At 39.0% G+C, this 19,134-nt stretch overlaps 1 protein-coding gene across 2 annotated transcripts in view; it reads right to left on the bottom strand.

Annotated features, from left to right (window-relative positions):
• Window positions 1–534: 534 nt before the first annotated feature.
• The window catches only part of EDIL3 (EGF like repeats and discoidin domains 3), a 237,446-nt gene continuing 218,846 nt past the window's right edge, over window positions 535–19,134 (bottom strand). For both annotated transcript variants that reach the window (XM_058044014.1, XM_058044015.1), the window contains 2 exons: window positions 15,986–16,141; window positions 535–4,360 (listed from right to left, as the gene is read on the bottom strand). In XM_058044014.1, coding sequence (XP_057899997.1) covers window positions 4,211–4,360; window positions 15,986–16,141 — 306 coding nt within the window. In that variant the 3' untranslated portion in view covers window positions 535–4,210. The remainder of the gene's footprint in view (window positions 4,361–15,985; window positions 16,142–19,134) is intronic.

Below are 19,134 nucleotides of genomic sequence, written 5' to 3'. Positions count from 1 at the left end.
AATCTGAAATTATAGAGTTAACTATTTTGGGGAGCAGGATGTACAGGAAATAAAAGAGAAAAGGGGCAAGGGTGTGAGCAAATACCAGCTCTGCTGTGGCATCTCATAGCAGGTCTGGCCTGCAGCCACTCCTTATCTTCTCAGAAATTAATTTGCCTATGCAGGAGTGGAGGAGAGAGGATAAGGACTGATAAATATCCCAGGAAATCTGACTTACAGGAAATGAAATTGTCATTTTACATTTCTGGTGCTCGTTCAGAGAGCAGCAGGATAGGGAACAAAAAAAAAAAGTATTTTTAGACTCGTTCAAAACCTAGAGGTGTTTTTTTTTTTTTTTAATCTGTATGAACAAAGGGAACACATTGAGGAGACCACAGCACCAACTGCTGATTTTTCCAGATCAAACTTACCTGCTACAAAGACCCCCGTGGCTGAATCCAGGAAAATGCCAGGTGCTATCTCTGCTCCACACTTGCCGCGATAAGCTGCGCGCCCTCCAAGGTGTTGCAACACAACAGCTCCCAGAAAACCACCTCATTTTTCAAAAGTTTTTATTGTTAAGTTTGAAGACTAGACAAGGTCGTACTGGTTTTACATCGCTCTACATGATTTAGGTATATACAAAAACCATTTGAATATCACACAGCTTGAAGGGTTGCAAAGGTCGTTTGTGTCCAAGATACTTCTGTACTTACTGACACATCAGAAGCCAGCACTGAATATTATAGTTCACATTGGTTGTATAGCAAAGATACACTCATTTAGTATCCTTAGTCTTCAAAACTGACACTTAATTTGTATGAAGCTATTCCAAAAGAGAAAGTCAACCCTGGATCCAGAGCCAGTTGAGGCGACGGGCCCTGAACGCTGATAAAAAGGAGCCTCGTGCCAGTGCTTTATTTCCCAGGCTATAAATGTAGGATATTGCCTAGCAACACAAAGGTGAGGCCTGCCTACCAATACTTAGCTGGTTCAGGGTGAAATTTAATTAGGGGAACACTTTTGGCCTTGTTCAATGTCATTGTTAGCAATTAATTCAGAAGTCAAGGATTATTTCTGAGCTTTTCTCCGTCCCCTCTTAAAGGGATGTCTCCTGTCCTGCACTTCTGTTTTTTTTGGGGCTGGTTGCTTTGACTGGGAGAGAACAGTTGTGTTAATTTAAAACTTGCCCCTTATGACAATGGTATGCACCTGGACAATAAAATAAAATCAAAGGGAAAGAGTTTGATTTATCCCCTAATCTGATTCTCACCTGTTTTGTTAAATCTGAAGGACTCCACTTAAATCAAGAGCTATTTCAGACTGATACTGCTGACATTGGAAGCAGAATTTGGTGCTGGAAGTGCCAATCCAAGAAAGCTTTTTGGTAGCCAAGCTAGGAGTTTTTCTAGCATGCAGGTTGAAACTGTAAGGGCATCAGATATGTGATTTTTAAGTAATTGTCATGGAGTATTATCACTAGCTATGGAGCTCTCCTTGTGAAGACTACTGGCACAGGACATTAGGGGGAAAATACTCAACACAAAATTAATACCAAATTAAAGCTACCATGTTACATTACATGAAAACCCAGTATGCAGATGAAGGGATCACAATTAATTTACTAAACCAAGAAATATTAATTCAAAAGCAAAACTGAAACCCCAAAAGATTAATAAGATGAAAAAAAACCCCCAAAATTAAGATCAGAGACCAAATATTTCAGAAGAGCATTAACATGAGATTTTAAACTAGGAAGTCTAATTTTCTGAAATGGCCTTCTGTTTTTCTGGATACAGTCAGTTAGTGAAATATCCACATGCTATTCTGCATATCTGTAATTAAATTCAGGGTCAACTGCTCTCCCATAAAAGGAAAATGTATTTAAGCCTCTTAAAGTATTGTGTGTTCATACCCTAAAGACTACATTTTTCTTTTTTGTTTTTTTTCTTTTTAACCTAAAGCCTAAATTACAAAATATAGGCAGTAGATAATGTAAGGATAGACTCGTCCTCCATTATTCATATAGATTTTTTTTTCTCGTTAGAAGTACCACCAAATTGATTGACTTTCTCTTTAAAATTGCTCCTTTTGCTTGAAGACCACTCCATATATACATCATTAAGGAATGCTGTTAACACAGTTACAGACAAGACAGTAACAGTCTAGTGGCTTTTGTTATGCAGCACAAAGTAAAAAATAAAGAACAAACTTAGCAGTGTTGCACAGGACCTCAACATTTCTTACACATACTTTTACCTTTACAGGACTCTTCTTTAGAAGTCTTTAAATGTCTAAGCCTTATAAAATAAATACTTGTATAAATACAGTTTAAGGATTAAGTCATTTTGTAGAGGCAGGGTGTTCTGTTTGCTAAAATGTGACAGTTTAAGTGACACTATCAGAAAACCGCCACCATTATATCCCCAATTCTTGTATGTAAAATTCCTGGCTGCTATTCTAGAGTCTTTCACAGTTCAATGGATAATATATATTTAGTCTGTGGTGGAGAATGTGTGATTAAATGCAGGTTTTTTTGAAATCCAAACCATTTTGTTTCCAAGGTAAACTTTGCCCTTTGCAGATTGTGGGCCAGCAAGCTGCTGGCCTGGGAAGCAGTGCCCAAGTTCAGAGTTTTGGTGAGAATGGAACAGTGACAAAAAGTATAATTATAAGTTCAGTGACATTTGCTAAAACATGCAGCTGCATCTCTCTCTCTCTCTCTCTCACATTCTCTCTTTCTCTCCACATCAGCATGGTATGAAATTAAAAGGTTGGCAGTAATCCCAAGTGCTGTTGTTTCAGGTCCCCTCGCTCCCTCCCCGTCCTGGGATCTTTTTTAGTCTGAGGTGCTGCTCTAACTCTAAAGAGCACTTTACTCCAAGGGAACTTGGATTGCTCTTCAGAGCTTGGTATTGTCATCTCAATCGGCAGGGGAAACTGAGGCACGGGGGAGAACGTCCCCCCTACTTCTCCACTACTTTTCCTCCTAAAATCTACTTTTTAATCTGGGGTTGCTATCATGCTGTGTGTGAAGCATTCCTGTAGATGGGGGATGATAGGAAACAGCCTCCTCATGGCTCACTGGTGTTGTCTGAAAATAGGAGTAGAGGGTGACCAGGGACAGGCTTTGGTTCGCTCCTAAGTCACCTCTTCCCTTTTGGGGAGGAAAGCTGTGATTTAGGAAGAGCCTGAAGAGGGAGGGTTTCCTGGCAGTGAGGGAGTCATTCCTCCTGTGTGTCTTTTAGCACCTGGTTCCTTCTCGCCACATTTTCCTCCTCGCTGGAATTCAGAGCGTGTGTGAAAGCAGTGATGGGGGTGAGCAGGTCTGCGTGCTCACCCCTGGAAAAATCATCCTGGAATGGGATTTCTGATGGAAATCTCTGTGGGCACCCAAGATGAGACACCATAGGTGCCCTGGTGCCTCACCTTAGTCTCCATAAAAAAGCACAGAAACTTTGAAAATGAAGAAACTTTGGCAAATTCATTAACGTCATAATACACTGATTTGGTTACATATTCAAAACAGGTGACATCTCTCAAGGAAAACAACACCAGCACAGTGTGATACTGAACAGAAAAGATGGAGGCCGTGTCTACAGCATGCAAAATAGAGAAGGAAAATGGGGCAGGTAGGAAAACCCTCCAGGTGCATGGAATCTGCTGTCTAGATGGAAGTGGTGAAAGGTAGCTCGGAACATCACAGGTACCATGTCTGAACAGTACCATGGAGAATTTCCCAAAATATTATGTCGTAAGAACTGACAGTGTTTGATAGGCACAATTACTATAATGCAGTCATCCCCAAGTAAACTTATTGCTAAAAGCTGCAGTATCACTTTTTGCAAGTAAGATGATGGTATGATTTATGGAGAACTCGTCAGCCCAATGTTCCTGAAGCTGCAAATGAGCTTCGTTTTTCTCTTCCCTTGTAAAAAGGATGCTGCTGTTTTGTTTTTATGTTTTTTCTTTTTTCTCTTTTTCCCTCAACGCGTTTCAACAGCTCAAAGGAGAACTAGGAGGGCAATTCCACAGCAGAAGGGACAACACCAACAGATTTCAAGGGCAAAATTAAAACCGGATCGGATCATTTTTTAAGAGGGCAGGCTTAGACCTCCTGGCGAAAGACAGCTAGCGGCCTACCATAAAAAGATGAGCGAGCACTGGTTCATGGAGAAAACCCCACTCAGCATCCTACAAGCTTCTTCTACAGCAGCAGGAGCGGGGCAGCTCAGTCCTCGGCCGCACAGCCCAGCAGCTCGGAGCGCAGGGTGATGCGGCCGTACCACGACCAGGGCACGATGCGCACGTGCCGGGCCACGATCGGGGGCTCGATGATGTTCTTGCGGTGCGTGTCGTTGTCAAAGTTGCCCTGGAACACCTGTGGGGGGGAAACAACGGGGGGAGGATTTTAGTGGAGGTTCCCCCGGGGGTGCCTGCAGGTGCGGCAGTCGCGTTCCCTGAACGGGATTTTCTTTTCGCCCAGGGTTTTTCTCCTGGGAAGCTGAGAAGCCTCGGAGAAAAGGAAAACAAGTCTCATCTCATTTGCTTCTGCTGTGTTGTGCTCATGTGGATTGTGTTTGGAGATTGTTTATCCAACAGGTAACTGTTTCATTGGATTCTGGTGAGTTGTTTTCACTCTTTGGCCAGTCAGGGCCCAGCTGTGTCGGGACTCTGGAGAGAGTCAGGAGTTTTCACTGTTATCTTTTTAGCATTCTGTAAGTGTCTTTTCTGTATTCTTTAGTATACTATACTATATTAAAGAATACTACACTATATTAAAGAATACTATACTATATTAAAGAATACTATACTATATTAAAGAACACTACACTATACTATACTATACTATACTATACTATACTATACTATACTATACTATACTATACTATACTATACTTCTGTATAGTATAGTATATTATTCTTTATTATAATACAGTATTATAAAGTAATAAACTAGCCTTCTGGGAACATGGAGTCAGATGCATCATTCCCTCCCCTCGCTGGGTGTCAGGGTCTCTAGCTGATCAGAGTGACCCCGAGATGTGTTAGAAAGTCTTTTCCCAGCCCAGCGCTTGAAGAAGGAGTCAGGGCTCTTCATTTCTCAGTCTCAAGGTTGTTTATTGTTCCTTATCGATAAAATTCTTTCTCCTGTCCTGCCCAGGTCAGCTCAGCAAGGCAGTCAGAGGCGCTCTGCCTGCCCCAGGGTAGTGTTATGTCTTTATACTAAAAGCTACATATGCATTATTTACAATTACTTCCCAATATCCATCACCTATGTTAGACAGTGAGCTTCTACTCTAAACCAATCCAAAAGTGCCACCATCAGAGCAGAAGATGAAGGCCAAGAAGAAGAAGGAGAAAGGCTGGACATGCCCAGATCCCTTCATGTTGCCCCCTGAACCTCCATTCCAGAAACCCCAAAAAATCTATTTTTTCACCCCGTGATAAATTCATTATCATTCTACTTAATCTGTCATGGCTTGCAGATCTTCATCTAAGGCTCCACAGGTCATAATCAAACCCTCAGGGGCATTCTGGGCTCTGTGCCAGGGTCTCTGAGCCCCCTGGCAGGGTCTGGGCTGCTCAGGACAGACAGAGAGATGTCCTGGGTTGCCTGCATGTACAATATGCAGGGAGGTTTTAAGGCTGGCCTATAGGAATGTGCCTCCTGTTGACAGAGTGACTAAACTACCTTTTGTCTCCTTAAAAAGGGAAAATCCCAGAAGTTTCTTTCCTCAATTAGGTAAAAAGCCACCTCATAGGACCTGGGGGACTTCACCTCAAACTTAAGGATAGCACATTGGAAGGAAGCCAAAAAGTCCCTCCTGGGCAATTTACTAGAAAAAGAAGAGAGCAAAGAAACTAATCACTTTTGTGAGGTGTTGTCCCAGGAGCAAGAACCTCTCGCACCTGACTCAGTTTTTCTCTGTGAAGAGTTTTTTTTATTTTGCCTTTTAATAAACCTTTTTGTTTCCAACACTGCAACAACAGAAGCCATCCTGCTGATTTTTATGCCTCCAAGGGTAGCTGAGCTATCTTGGGTGTGTTATAGGCCTCCAAGAGCTCATGAGACTGGGCTTGAGGAGTCTCCTAAATCACTGGCCCAGCCCATGGTGAAATTCCGACTACCCTGGATCCACGATGAGTGTTTAACATCGGTACACGCATCTTTTAATGCTGTTTAAACTTAAGGTTTAAATGGCAAAGAGAAGGTTGGGAATTAGATGTTAGGAAGGAATCCTTTGCTCTGAGGGTGGGGAGGCCTTAGCAGAGGTGCCCAGAGCAGCTGGGGCTGCCCCTGCATCCCTGGCAGTGGCCAAGGCCTGGCTGGACACTGGGGATTGGAGCACCCTGGGACAGTGGAAGGTGTCCCTGCCATGGAAAGGGTGGCACTGGATGAAATTCAAGGTCCCTCCCAACCCAAATCTGTGATTCCATGAGCCCCTGCCTCTGCTGAGTCTTGAGATTCGTTCACACTCAGCCCTGCTGCAGGCAGAGCCTTCTACTCAAAGCCTCACCCACCGTTCCGCCAGGGCCACGCTCTGAAAGTTACACAAAAATCATTAACATTTAAAAAATTAAATGTCTTTTCACTTGGCATTTGTACCGTCTCAAATTAATCCCAGGAGACGCTGTTACTGCTTCTGAGGAAATAGCATTAATAATTAAAGGTAAGAATTTTTATTGTATCGCTTATGAAAGTTGCAGGGGTGCAACTATATAAACCCTTGTAAAATTGGTGCTTATCAAGGATATTATCTTCTCATGTCAGACAAAAGTCAGCAGATGAATGAAGAGCATCAGGCTATGATAAAAGTAAAACATCCTACAGTACAGTGCATGTTATGATCTTATTTCCACCTGTATTGGTTAATCCACACAAAAGTGAGTTATAAAACTCCTATCTATGATAAATCAACGCCAGGTTTTTCCCCTGCCAGCCACTATTTAAATTCAAAGGCCACAGCACCAATTTTTGGCAAAATGATCAGATTATCCCCTTGGGTTGTTTTCAGTTTTTATGGAAAATGCTCATCTCTTAAAATGTCAGCCAATTCACTTCTCATTTATAAAAACTGAACCTGATGGCTTTTCAACTGAAAATGAATGACTGTTGTTTGCATCATGCAGAGAAGAATATAGACCTCCTGGAGAAGTGCTTATGTGACTGAATTAATTCAGAATTACAGGTTTCCTAGAAGTTATTGGGAAAATACCAGAGTTTAAAGTGCAAGCTGGCTGATCCAGTATTTAAGCCCCGACTCTGGATCCTCTGTGACATCTTCATAAGGATTTTGGTCTCCACGCTGAACCTCTCTGGATTTTGGAAGCTTCTCCCCATGTGCTGTCATTTCAGGACAGCAAACACAATCCATCCCCTCCCCAGGTGATGAATTCCCCTTCTCCTCTGCCATCACAGAGGTGGGAGCATGAAAGGATGTGGGAGTTCTGATACATGGATAAAACAGCAGAGAAAATGACCACAGAAACATCAGTTTTGTGAGTCTAAGGGAAAGGAAAAAAAAACCAAACCCAAACAACCAAAATAATGTAGCACAGGGAAATTTGTTTGCTGCCCAAGTACAGGGTTGATACATAAATCAGCAGGAGCTTGGGCTAACAAGGTTTGCTCCTCAATTCCAGTTTCATTTGTAGCAAAAAATAACATAACTAAGTTCATAATTGAAATTACAGTGACACTTTCCAAAACCCAAAATGCAGCTAGGAAAGCTTAAAAGTGTTTTTTTGGTTTTTTTTGTTTTTATTTCCATTTGATTTCTTGCACATGCATGTGAAATATCTGTTGATATTTTTGCCAGGCTAAACAAAGGAACCTTTCTACAGCCCCAGTATTCATATCTGAACACAGATATGAAAGATAAATAAAATTATGTGAGGCAAAACCAGCTCAACAAATACAGCTGAAGGAGGGAGGGTTATTTCATTTACTTACGACATGAGAACAAGATTTAATTTTTTTTTAACTCATGCATGATTTCATGATCACTTGAACTGTCTCAGAGGTTATTTTATGCAAATATGAAATACACCTTTCCTCAAAATTCAGGATGTAATTTCAAGAAATTAACTAAATGTGCGAGATCAGAAGAAGGATTTTGGGGAAGTAAATGTATCAGAAAGTATGGGAAGCATTGTCAGCATCCACAAGTGTGACCTGCATAAAACATAGCATTCTAACAGCAATTTACTCTTCTTTTCCTGTGGTCCCATGGCAAATTTCTTATGGGAAAAACTATATCTTTTCCCACTCTTCATTTACTTTTAGCCTCAATTCACTAATAGAGTTAAGGAATTTGGAAGAAGCAGGGAGAACAAAAGACAAGACATGACTTATCAGAAGAAAAAAAAGCTATTTCTTTAGCTAAAAGTATGTATGTTTTTAAATCTACCTGTTGTTTTATGCCCAAGCAGTCAATACTAAATGAGCCACCAAAGTAATTAAAACCCTTGAAAAGCTGATGCCTCTTAATGACCACCCCTCACATTTGTTTCTGAGCTGGTTTTTTCAGGATAGCTCTGAAGACTGCCATGACTTTTTAGGATTTCAGAGGCTGATGCTGGAATTACAATATAATGCTCTATGTAAAAAAAAAAAAAAAAAAAAAAAAAAAAAAAATATATATATATATATATATATATATATATATATATATATATTCTCAATGATGAAATAACCCCAGGGTGATTTGTGCTCAAGAAATGAAGACCAGAATGTAAATTATCAATGTGTCAGTGCACACCTTCACTTTCAGCTCTGTGTGAGTGCAGGTCTGCTCCTGCCTCATCCCAAAACAGCAAATACAGAGAAAGAAGCAGCAAGAAAAAGGAGTTTTTTTTGGGAGTTATTAAGCAGATAAGTCTCTCCAGCCAGAGAGGAGATACTGTAGATGTCTATAAAACCATAAGTGGCGTGGGGAAAATCGATGGCAGACAATATTGCAGTGTCCCCTCAGCAGGGCCAGGAGGGGACAGGCAGTGACAGCAGGGTCATCCAGAGCCATCCAAGGGTCACAGCTCCCCTTTCAACACATAATTAAACCATGGCACAGCTTCCTCAGCCTTTAACCACTGCTAAAGATCAGATACATTGAGAGGGGGGGAAAAACAGCCGGGGCTACTAGGGACACGGACAGAAAAAAAGAATAAAATTCAGAGCTGGGAAAGGGCTCTAAGGAGGAATAACAGCCTTGCTCTTCCTGATGCCCTTCTGAGACTGCCTAAAAACAGAGGCCAGACAGAATGAAGGGAATTAAAAGTGGTTATGTTTATTAAAGGCCTCCAGGTATATTCAGGGCAGACAAAACCCCCCAGGGCCTACACCCAAAAATGGACCACAGCTCATGGGTGTTTATATTTGTATGGGTTTGGTCTGTTTGCACATTGGGGGTTAATCTAACAATTCCAGCTTCAGCTAATGAAGTCATTTACCCCAAGTTTGCCCACCCAACTCCCTTTTGTTTGCATTTCTGGGCCCGGGGGCAGTGAGGTGCCCTTGGTTGCCAGGCCCAGAGAGGAATTGTTGTGTCTGCCCAAAATGGGACAGCAGCAGCTGACACTGAATGTGGAGTTTGGAGTTACACACTAAAGAACTGCAGGATCACAAATACATGAAAAATACAAAAGCCAAAATCCTAAAGCATCATTCCAATCCACAGGATGCTCCTGGAAAGAGCTTCACCCTCCCCAAAACCAGGGGCTGCCATGTCACAAGGTGACTTTTCTTTTGCACAAGTGGATCTAAAAGCTCCTGCTCTTTGCCAACCCTGCTGCAGAACGTTTCATATTTTACAGTGTCTGTTTATGTCAGCCTGCACACTCGAAAGGTGTGACTTGCTGGAATATTTACTCAGCAGCTCTAGCAGTTTTACACGTACAGACCCTCCACACACTCCTCTGTAGCTCAGGCTCTTGCAGCTGCTGTTTAAAAAAAAAAAAAAAAAAAAAAAAGAACAAACCAAAAACCAGAAAATGCGTGCTGCTGTACTTTAAAATATGCTAAATGTATTCGTTGTTACTTTATGGAAAAAGAGTGAAAGACAGGAAAATAGATACTGATATTCCCAGCTGAAAAGTCTGAAATACAAACAATTCTTGTTTATACCTGTGTCCAGCAAGCAATTTGAATGTCTTGATTTCAAACATTCAGTGAGATTTTTCAATGTAAACAAACTGTTTTACGGCATTAGCAGAAAATCCAGATAATGACAGTGTAAGTTGATTAGAACATTAAAAAGAAAACTGTTGTAAGACAGAATAATTTGGGAGAATACCTGAAGACTAGCAGTTTGGAGAAAAGAGTGTTGTCTGCTGTACCTTAAAAACATTTTTCATATCTAGCAGAATACTTTAAAAACATTATTTCACGGAGCAGTTAATCCTGCTCATATTAGAAGAAGAATATTTTACAAAGAATACCCAGTCATGGCTCCTGTTTGGAGTTATCTTCAGTGCAGAACATCTCAATATCCAGAAAAATAAAGGTGGCATGTGGATGTGTTTGTGGGCACATGCATTTTTGGAGTGAATAAGAGGAGAAAAAGTCATTTTTTCTCTCAGTTACCCTACATAAAGTGCACACATATCACGTCCATGAATACCGTTACACAACCTCTATTATTTCTCTGTGTTCAGAACAGATAGAGGGAGATAAAACTTTAAAACTTATGAAACATCCTCTAACATTCTCATACTGTCTTTCCCATCTGATCTACGTGTTGATGCTACAGAAATGGACATTTATTCCATTGCACATGGCTTATAGGAGGTTCCAAGCCAAAACCATAAATGTTTTGAAGACCAACCTGCCTCCAGAAATGTTTACAGAAACTCAAGGTAGGTTGTCAAATGAGCATTTTGTTTTTTGCTCATTTTGTCTTCCCCCAGATGAAATGAGCATAGCTAGATCTTGACCTGACACAAATCATGATAATTCAGCTCAAAGTAGTGGAAGTCACTCATAATTTAAACCAGTGCAGATGAAAAAAGTAACTTAGATTAGGAATTAAAACTATTATTGCAGATAATGCTATCAAATAGTGATAATTTATGTAACATGACTCAAAAAAATAAATTCATTGCCTGTGCCAAGTATGTAGATTACATGTAGGAATTGAACCTATCAGTGTAAAGCAGATATTATAATAATTACACATCATCAGAAAAAAAAAAAAAAAAAGCAGCATTAGCAAATCTAGCAGAAAGATTTTTAACCTGACACGATCTAACTTTTCTTTAATAAGCAGGTTCCTGTCTCCTCTCACCCTGGCAATGGTCTGTGCACCCAGAAATGTGTAATTATGACTAGTTCATAATTTTGTGTACAAACCCAGTGGCCATTTATGCAAAATTTATGCTAATTGCCCTGCTGATGGCTGGTGCTGGCTGCAGACGACGGGCTCCTTTGGGCTGGTCTCAGATGTTCTCACCTCCCTGTGAGAAAACAGCCCCTGAAACGCCATTTATTTGACACTGCAGCTGGCCTCGAGTTACCTACAGCAGGCTGCGCAATTTATAAATCACATGTGGAATGTGATTTAAAAAAAAAAAAAAAAAAAAGGAAAAAAAAAGAAAAAGAAAAAGGTCAGATTCGGTTTGGATGTCCTCAGCTCTGGAGGTACAGTGAGCTACTGACCTCTAGTTGAGAAAAACAAGATAGCTGTTAGCTCTGGTCCTGTTTCTAAAATATGTTTTCTTCCTACGTGACGGCCTGCAATGTAATTTATTTTGCTTCTTGATGACAACAGGAAAAGTTTTCATATTTTTTCCAGGCAACTCATTCAGACTATTTAAAATGAATGAGAGGGGCTCCATTTGCCTTTTTTTTTTTCTTTTTTCTTTTTTTTTCTCTTTTCTCCCAGTAACTTTTTGTCTGCGCTCACAGGAATAGGGCACAGATATGAAATGAAATGACTGGCCATTAAAATAGCAGGAGCCAAGCAGGAGCTGCAGGAGACACTGGTCTTGGAAGAGCTTTTCCATGTGAAATAGTGCAAAAAACTGAACACCCTATTTCCTTCTCCTCTAAACCACTGTTTTGTGAAGGATTGACCATATTTACAGGCTGCACACAGGCAGCCTGTAATATATATTATATATAATATATTATAATATATAATATATATATATATATATATATATATACAATTATGTAATTATATATTATATATTATAGACTATAATATACTATAACATACTATAATATACTATAATATACTTTAATATACTGCAATATACTATAATATACTATAATATACTATAATATACTATAATATACTATAATATACTATAATATACTATAATATAATATACTATAATATAATATAATATAATATAATATAATATAATATAATATAATATAATATAATATAATATAATATAATATAATATAATATAATATAATATAATATAATATAATATAATATAATATAATTAGATAATATCTTATCTATTTAAAAACATAAAAATAAAATATAATATATTGTATACAACTTAATACAAGAGACCAGTAATTTTCTCCTTTGTAAATGAACTTTAAAATATGATGAGGAAGGGTAAGTGAACAGCCCCAGGAATTCAGTGAGATCTGGTGATCTGTTAGGACTCATCCTGGAAACAGATCAGCAGTGGGATGCTGAGCACCAGATGGGTTCAAGTTCTCAGCTCTGGCCTAAATGATAAAGTCACAATTTCATTATAAAGTGACCATATTCACCCACAAATCATTATTACCAGCCTACCAATATCTCCATAATTTTTTGTCTGTGAGTTTAAACATAATTTTTTTCCTTTCATCCTGCCTTCCTTTCCCTAAAATGTTTTGGAGCCACCTTTCCCCTAAACTTTTTTGATGGTTAAACAAGGCAGGGTGAGGACAGGGTGACTAAACCACCTGCAGGAGAAATAAGAAATCTGTGTGTTCTGTCCTTCATAGAATAAATCAAGGTGTTCAGATAATAAATAGGACTAATGAGGGCAAAATATCAGTATTTATGCTTGCTGCTGTTGATAGTTGTCGGTATCTACCTTTTATCTTCCTTCTGTATCTCCTGAAAACAGATGCAACATTTCACAGAATTTTTATTTTGCTATGCAGACTTGTTTGTTTGTTTTATTTTTTTTTTTTAATTCTAATTTTTTTTTCTGTTGCCTTGTATTTGGGAGAAAATCTCACCTTAAGATAAAGAAATTTCACTGGATCCTGTTCAAAGCTGGTAATGTCAGATAGGACCAGCGGTGCTGTTCCTCTCCTCATGGATGAGGTTCAGCACTGCTTTTCCTCCTTGTGGCTTTTTTAAAATTTATATTTCTGTCCCAAAGCACACAGAGCAGGGTTTCTCTCCACGTCCCATGGAACACTGCATCCACCCAGCTGGAGTGGTGAGTGTCAAAAAGAGTTTACTGGGTGACTCTCCATTCCTCTGGATGAAGAAATTTATGCGTTTTCAGTCAGGAAATGGATGATGGAAACCGAGAAGAAATAGTTTGAAGTACTCCAACCAAAAGAAAAAGGAAAAAATGGAGATAAAATCAATTTTTTGTGTCCTGTGAGGACAGGGTGGGTGTATGGCAGCAAGGGGGATAAGCCACCTTTCCACTCTAGAGGATATTTGGACACTGGAGCTGACTGTTTATAGAATTTTCATCACAATCTGTCTCTTGGAACATATTAAATAATAATCTGAGTGAGGATGGTACAGCCTTGTCTGAGGCGAAAGAGAGGTGAATGAATTAAGCCTTGGCTCTGATATTTACCTGTCTGCACCTACCCCAAGGGGACAGGAAGGGGCCTTGGGAGATTTTGAATCCCATCTTCTGCTGAGGGTGCAGGAGGAGAGGACCACAGTGCCTTTGGAGACCCTTTCCAGCCCTACATCCTAAAAAGTTTTGCCAAGTTCAGTGACTCCTGGAAAATCAGACTCTGTCATCGAACTTTCAACTTTTCTGGATGCTTTTGATATAGATAAATAACGTACCAAAACCAGATATTTCAGTTTGATGTCTGTGTACCAAAGGCTGAGGTCCAGACTCAAATCAAGTGAGCTTATTTGTTTTGTACACATTTAGATTCAGAAATCCTAACTTCTAATTTCCAGTGAAGTGCATTTGATCTTGTTGTGTTGATCTTTTAAATGATCTTGACTTGTTAAAGAATCATAATAATATGCATCTATTTTATTCTCAGGGATGTTAATTAATACAGGGTGTGATATGTTTAAATGAGACAACGATTAAAGAGTTTCCCATTGCTCCTAATGGAATATGTGTGTAGCAATTAACAGTCCATCTGGTGAAGAAGGCAAAAACAATTTAATTGCTTTGGCCAATGGTACAAACAAATGCAGACTGGAACAGTACTTTAAGTCAGAGTGCATTTTCTTTTACATTTGTGTTATCACCAGGGACTCCAACCCATGTTCTCCTTTGCAACAAAATGAATGCAGGCACAAGTTTGGCTTAGAGAGAACATTTATTTCACTTTCCTCTCTCTTTTTAAATGCCAGGGATTTAAAATAGGATGTGTACAAAGTACTGAAGCCACTTAAATTGAATATATTTGTGAAATGCCTGCCTAAGGTGAGCTGTTTGCTTCCAATTTTAATTTGACAGCCAGTTATACCAAACACATCCACAATCAAAAAAAAAAAAAAAAAAAATCATTGGTGTAAGAATCTCCTGAGCCAGTGGCTAAACCAACTGATCTGGTTTTCCCTATCTAAAATCCTTTAAGGAAAAAAACTCTCACTTTGGGTTCAAGCCAGGGAGGTGACATTTGGGTTTCAGGAATTCACAGTCTGGATAGCAAGGCCTGACAATGCAGGCACAGAAACACAGCCATGCAAATACTCAGTGCTGTAATTTAGCATATATATTATGCACAAATGCCCAATCCATTAATAACACATTCCCCTAATCAATGACATTTAATCAATCAGTTAAAATCTGTGCCATGTGGCAGATGCAGTTGTCTAACCCCCTCATCACTGGGCCTCCCTGTGCTCACGCAGCTCATTTCGATGCATATCAAAAGTTTCCTCACTGTTTGAAAGAAAATTAATTTAATTGACTTACTTGAGGAATATGTCAGTTTATTTCCTGAAGAATTTTTATTTATACTGAGAAATATAAGTGGGAGCCTGAACATTTATCACCCTGAATACCCAGATCTGAGACGTTATCAGACACATCAGCCATCTGGTATTTCAATAAATCCATCTTTTGTTTCAATCAGACAGAGCCCTACTAAGACATTTAATAAATAATTCACATTTTGTCGTCTTGGTTAACATTTCCCCAGGCAATGCATATGCTGTAATATTTTTCCCAACAGATGATTATGAAATTCAGGTATTTGCAGTATAAAAGTGTTACCACAGTTTAAAGGAAAGGTATAACGAATAACAAGAGAGAAGTTAAATGCTTCCAGGTAAATCAATCAGCAAACCTATATTTTCCCTATGCCTCTCATTAAACATTTGCAGAGGAAGTTGTGAAACTTTTTTTTTAATGTTTCTTATTTATTTTATAGCATAATAAAAATAATATTTTCAGTGAGTATTTGAAACCCTAGCCACTAATTTTTAGAAAAACAAAAAACAAAACCAAAATGCCCCTGTCCAAAATGGCTGGGTAACAAGGATGTGCTTCACAGGAAATCACTGAAAATAGTCCCTATTCACCAAAAAATGCACTGAAACACTGTGTTTTTTTTGACTATACAAATCCACTGCTATTTACACACCTTCTGCTCTAGGGTTAAATGAAGAAATAGCTGTGATTAATGGAGAACTGTGAAGTTTTATGTATTTAACAGCATTAAATCAGGGGCATGGCACTGGTAGGTGTGAATGTGATTTGCGACCCTTTTACTCACCCTGACTCCACCCTGTGCCATCCCCTGCATATGGAACCCAATTAAATAATCTACAGGCCCTCATCAGTGGTGTCATCGCAACCAAAATACTGATTTTTCTCTTTGCTTTACCTTGTCCTTCTTCTGCTTTTCATCCTGGTATATTTTCCAGTGCTCCCCATCGTTGCTGTACGCAAGCTTGTAGGACCCCACAAACTGGACGTGCCCAAAATCTTTTGCTCCTTGGGTGATAATCCCAGTGATCTTCGTAGGGATGAGCAGGTCAATCTAAATGGAACAGTTTAAAATTAAAAAAAAAAAAATTAAAAAATCAGAAATGAACAAAAAAAAACCAAAAAAAACCCCCAAAAACAAAAAAACCCCAACAACAACAACAAAAAAAGACAAAAAGAACACCAAAAGAACCACCAAAAAACCCCAAACAAACAAAAAAAAAAAACCTCCCAAAAACACCCCACCAAAACCAGCAACAACAGAAAAACAAAAACAAAATATCCCGAAACAAATAAACAAAAAAACCACACCAAAAAAAACCTCAAAACAAAAAAGAAACCCCAACAAGCAAACAAAAAAAGAAAAAACCCCAAAAACCAAAACAAAATTTAAAAGCCCATCAAACACCTCGCCCCCCAAATAAATAAACTTTTAAAAAATCCAAAAAATCCCCCAGGAGAACACAATTAGAACATTTTCTGTTTCCAGTCTGGTTTTGCAACACACCAAAGCAAAATGATGCAGTTTTGGTCCTCCCACTGTGTGCTGACACCATGGATAATAATTTACTTCTCCAAGCTCTAATTTCCCTTTTTTTCCCCATTTTTATTTATTTATTTTTAAATTTATTTTTGATACCACCTAATGGCACAACACGGAATAATCTCACGCCTTTCTCCATTGTGCTGAGTGTCATACATGGCTCCCAAAAAACCCAGTTAACTTTCAATGGGAACAATCTGCAGCTCAAAAATATTCCCATGTGCTCCTAATAATCAGAATACATGGCTGATTCCCCAAGTGCCTTTCCATTTCCTTCTCAGTTCATGAGCCCATGCTTTAGTAAGACTCTTAAAACATTTTAAGCTGTCATGCTCCTTTTCCTCCTGAAATTCCTTCTCACTTTATGCCTTTCTTTCTTTTTCTACCTGAAAATCTCAAAGTTTCTCGTTTCTTGAATTTCTTTTTGAGTTTATTTTATTTTATTTTATAATCTTAGCACAATGATTTTTAAAAATGCAAGGCAGGAGTCTTGAAGCCTAATAAAATCTGAGTTTTCAAGTGGTTTCCACGTGAGTCAGCATGCCCGTGCCCAGTTCTTTGTGAACTAGAACCCAACACTGAATGTAACAGATTTGGGCCAGATGCCTTGGATTAAAATGATCAAGAAAGAGAATGCAGTAGCAAAAGTAAATTGACCTAATAATGTAATTTCAGAGGCAGAATGAAGGAGTTGAACTCCCTATAAAAACTGATATTTTCTTGAAATTTGAGAGTATAACTGAGGTTTCGTTCTGTGTCCTCCAGCAATGTGGCGAGCCAGTAAAGAAGAAATAAAAGAAAAGGTGGATTTATTTCAAACAATAAATGGCTGTGAAGCAGTCGGCATTTTTAAAATTGTCCCTTAAATCAGGCAAGAGAGACTCAGAGCAAAAATATTACAGTGAAGTGAGAGGAGTGCTGAACTCCACGAGCAGGTTGATTGACATGTTTTTACAGAAAAAAAAAAAAGAAATTAGAAAGTGAAGAAATAAAGAATCTCTGTCTGATGAAATGCTGAAGATCCAGTGCTGGATTTTTTAGGAAGCTGAGACCCTCTGAGAAAACTCACGTTGGATGGAATGTGGGGCTGGGGTGAAGAACAGATGTGCTGTGGAGCATAAGAAATTAATAATGAGGAGAGAAACAGGAACAAATGAGCTTGAGAAGTCAGCTGGTGCCTTTGAGAGATGGAAATTGGGGTTTGGATTTGTGTCCCAGGCCAGGCTGGACAGGGCTTGGAGCACCCTGGGATGGTGGGAGGTGTCCCTGACATGGCAGGGGTGGCACTGGATGGGATTTAAGGTCCCTCCCAACCCTTCAGGCCATCCTGGGATTGTGTGAGAACAGAAAGAAGAAGAAAACAATTGAAAAGTGTAAGAGTACATTTGTAAGAATAGGAGAGGAAAAATTCACAGTGTAGAGCAATCAAACAAAGGAAGCCTGGAGATCCCAACATTGGTGCAAAGAGTGGCAAATAACAATAGTAAATCCTTTTAAGGAAAGGAATGGCTTAAAATGTTCAATACTGAGATACCAAAACAGTGAGGGGAAATGTCAGAGTCTGTAGATGGCTCAAGAATTTTGGTTCTACCAGAGTGAACTAATTTATTGCCATCATTTATTGCCAGTTGAGGCACCCCAGGATGTCCCTGGGAGGCAAAATTGTGTTTTTGTTCAGTGGGGAGAGAGAGGGACTCAACCAGAGCACGATCCTGCTTTGCAAGCTTTCATGGATGGCTTGAAGGGACTTTTCTCTTCTGTAAGGAGTGCAGGGCTCCACAGCCTAAGTGGGCCCCTGGGAAATGAGCACTGCTAATTAGCGTAAGTCTTTCATGAATTAATAAACACCAGGTCTGCAGACCTTGCTTCCAAATATTTTCGAGTCTAAATGAATAGTCTGTTTTTCTAAACAGGCTGATCACTAATTGGTCCACACTTCCAGGCAGCTTTTGAACTAAACATTTCAGAGTCAACTTTAGATTCTCTTTATAAATAATTTTGACATTAGCATTTTACAAGTGTAACCTCTTTTTAGCAGAGAATGCTTCTTATAATAAAAGTCAATGTCTCTCCTGTTAGCTTGAAAAAATGCCTCCACAAAACCAGTTGTTTATTTTTAAAATGTTGAAAGTGAGCTGAGAGGATTTCACAAATATTTAACATGGCCATGACACTCAGAGTACTCCTCATTGAAATTCAGAACAGGGAGAAAAAAAATTCTCATTAAGATTCAGGGGATTCCAAAGGTAGAATCACAATAAATCTTTATTATCACATACATCCAGTGTTAATAAAAATGTCCTGGTAATGATTGTTTTGTGCTTATAGGACATATCCAGTGGCCTTGCTCTCTTGTTCAGAAAATGATGTGGGAAGCTGGAAGATAATTTGGCTTTGCTCAGTTTGTTTTTTTTTTTTTTTTTTTTTTCAATAAGACTTATATAGGACTGTGTAGAATATGTGTGTGGGGGCTTTTTTTTTGGGAAAAAAGTGAAAAAAGAAAT

This window comes from Melospiza georgiana, chromosome Z, assembly GCF_028018845.1.
Source record: "Melospiza georgiana isolate bMelGeo1 chromosome Z, bMelGeo1.pri, whole genome shotgun sequence".
Classification (NCBI taxonomy): Eukaryota; Metazoa; Chordata; class Aves; order Passeriformes; family Passerellidae; genus Melospiza; species Melospiza georgiana.
Note: the sequence above shows the minus strand (reverse complement) of the source record. Positions and strands in the feature narration are given on the sequence as shown.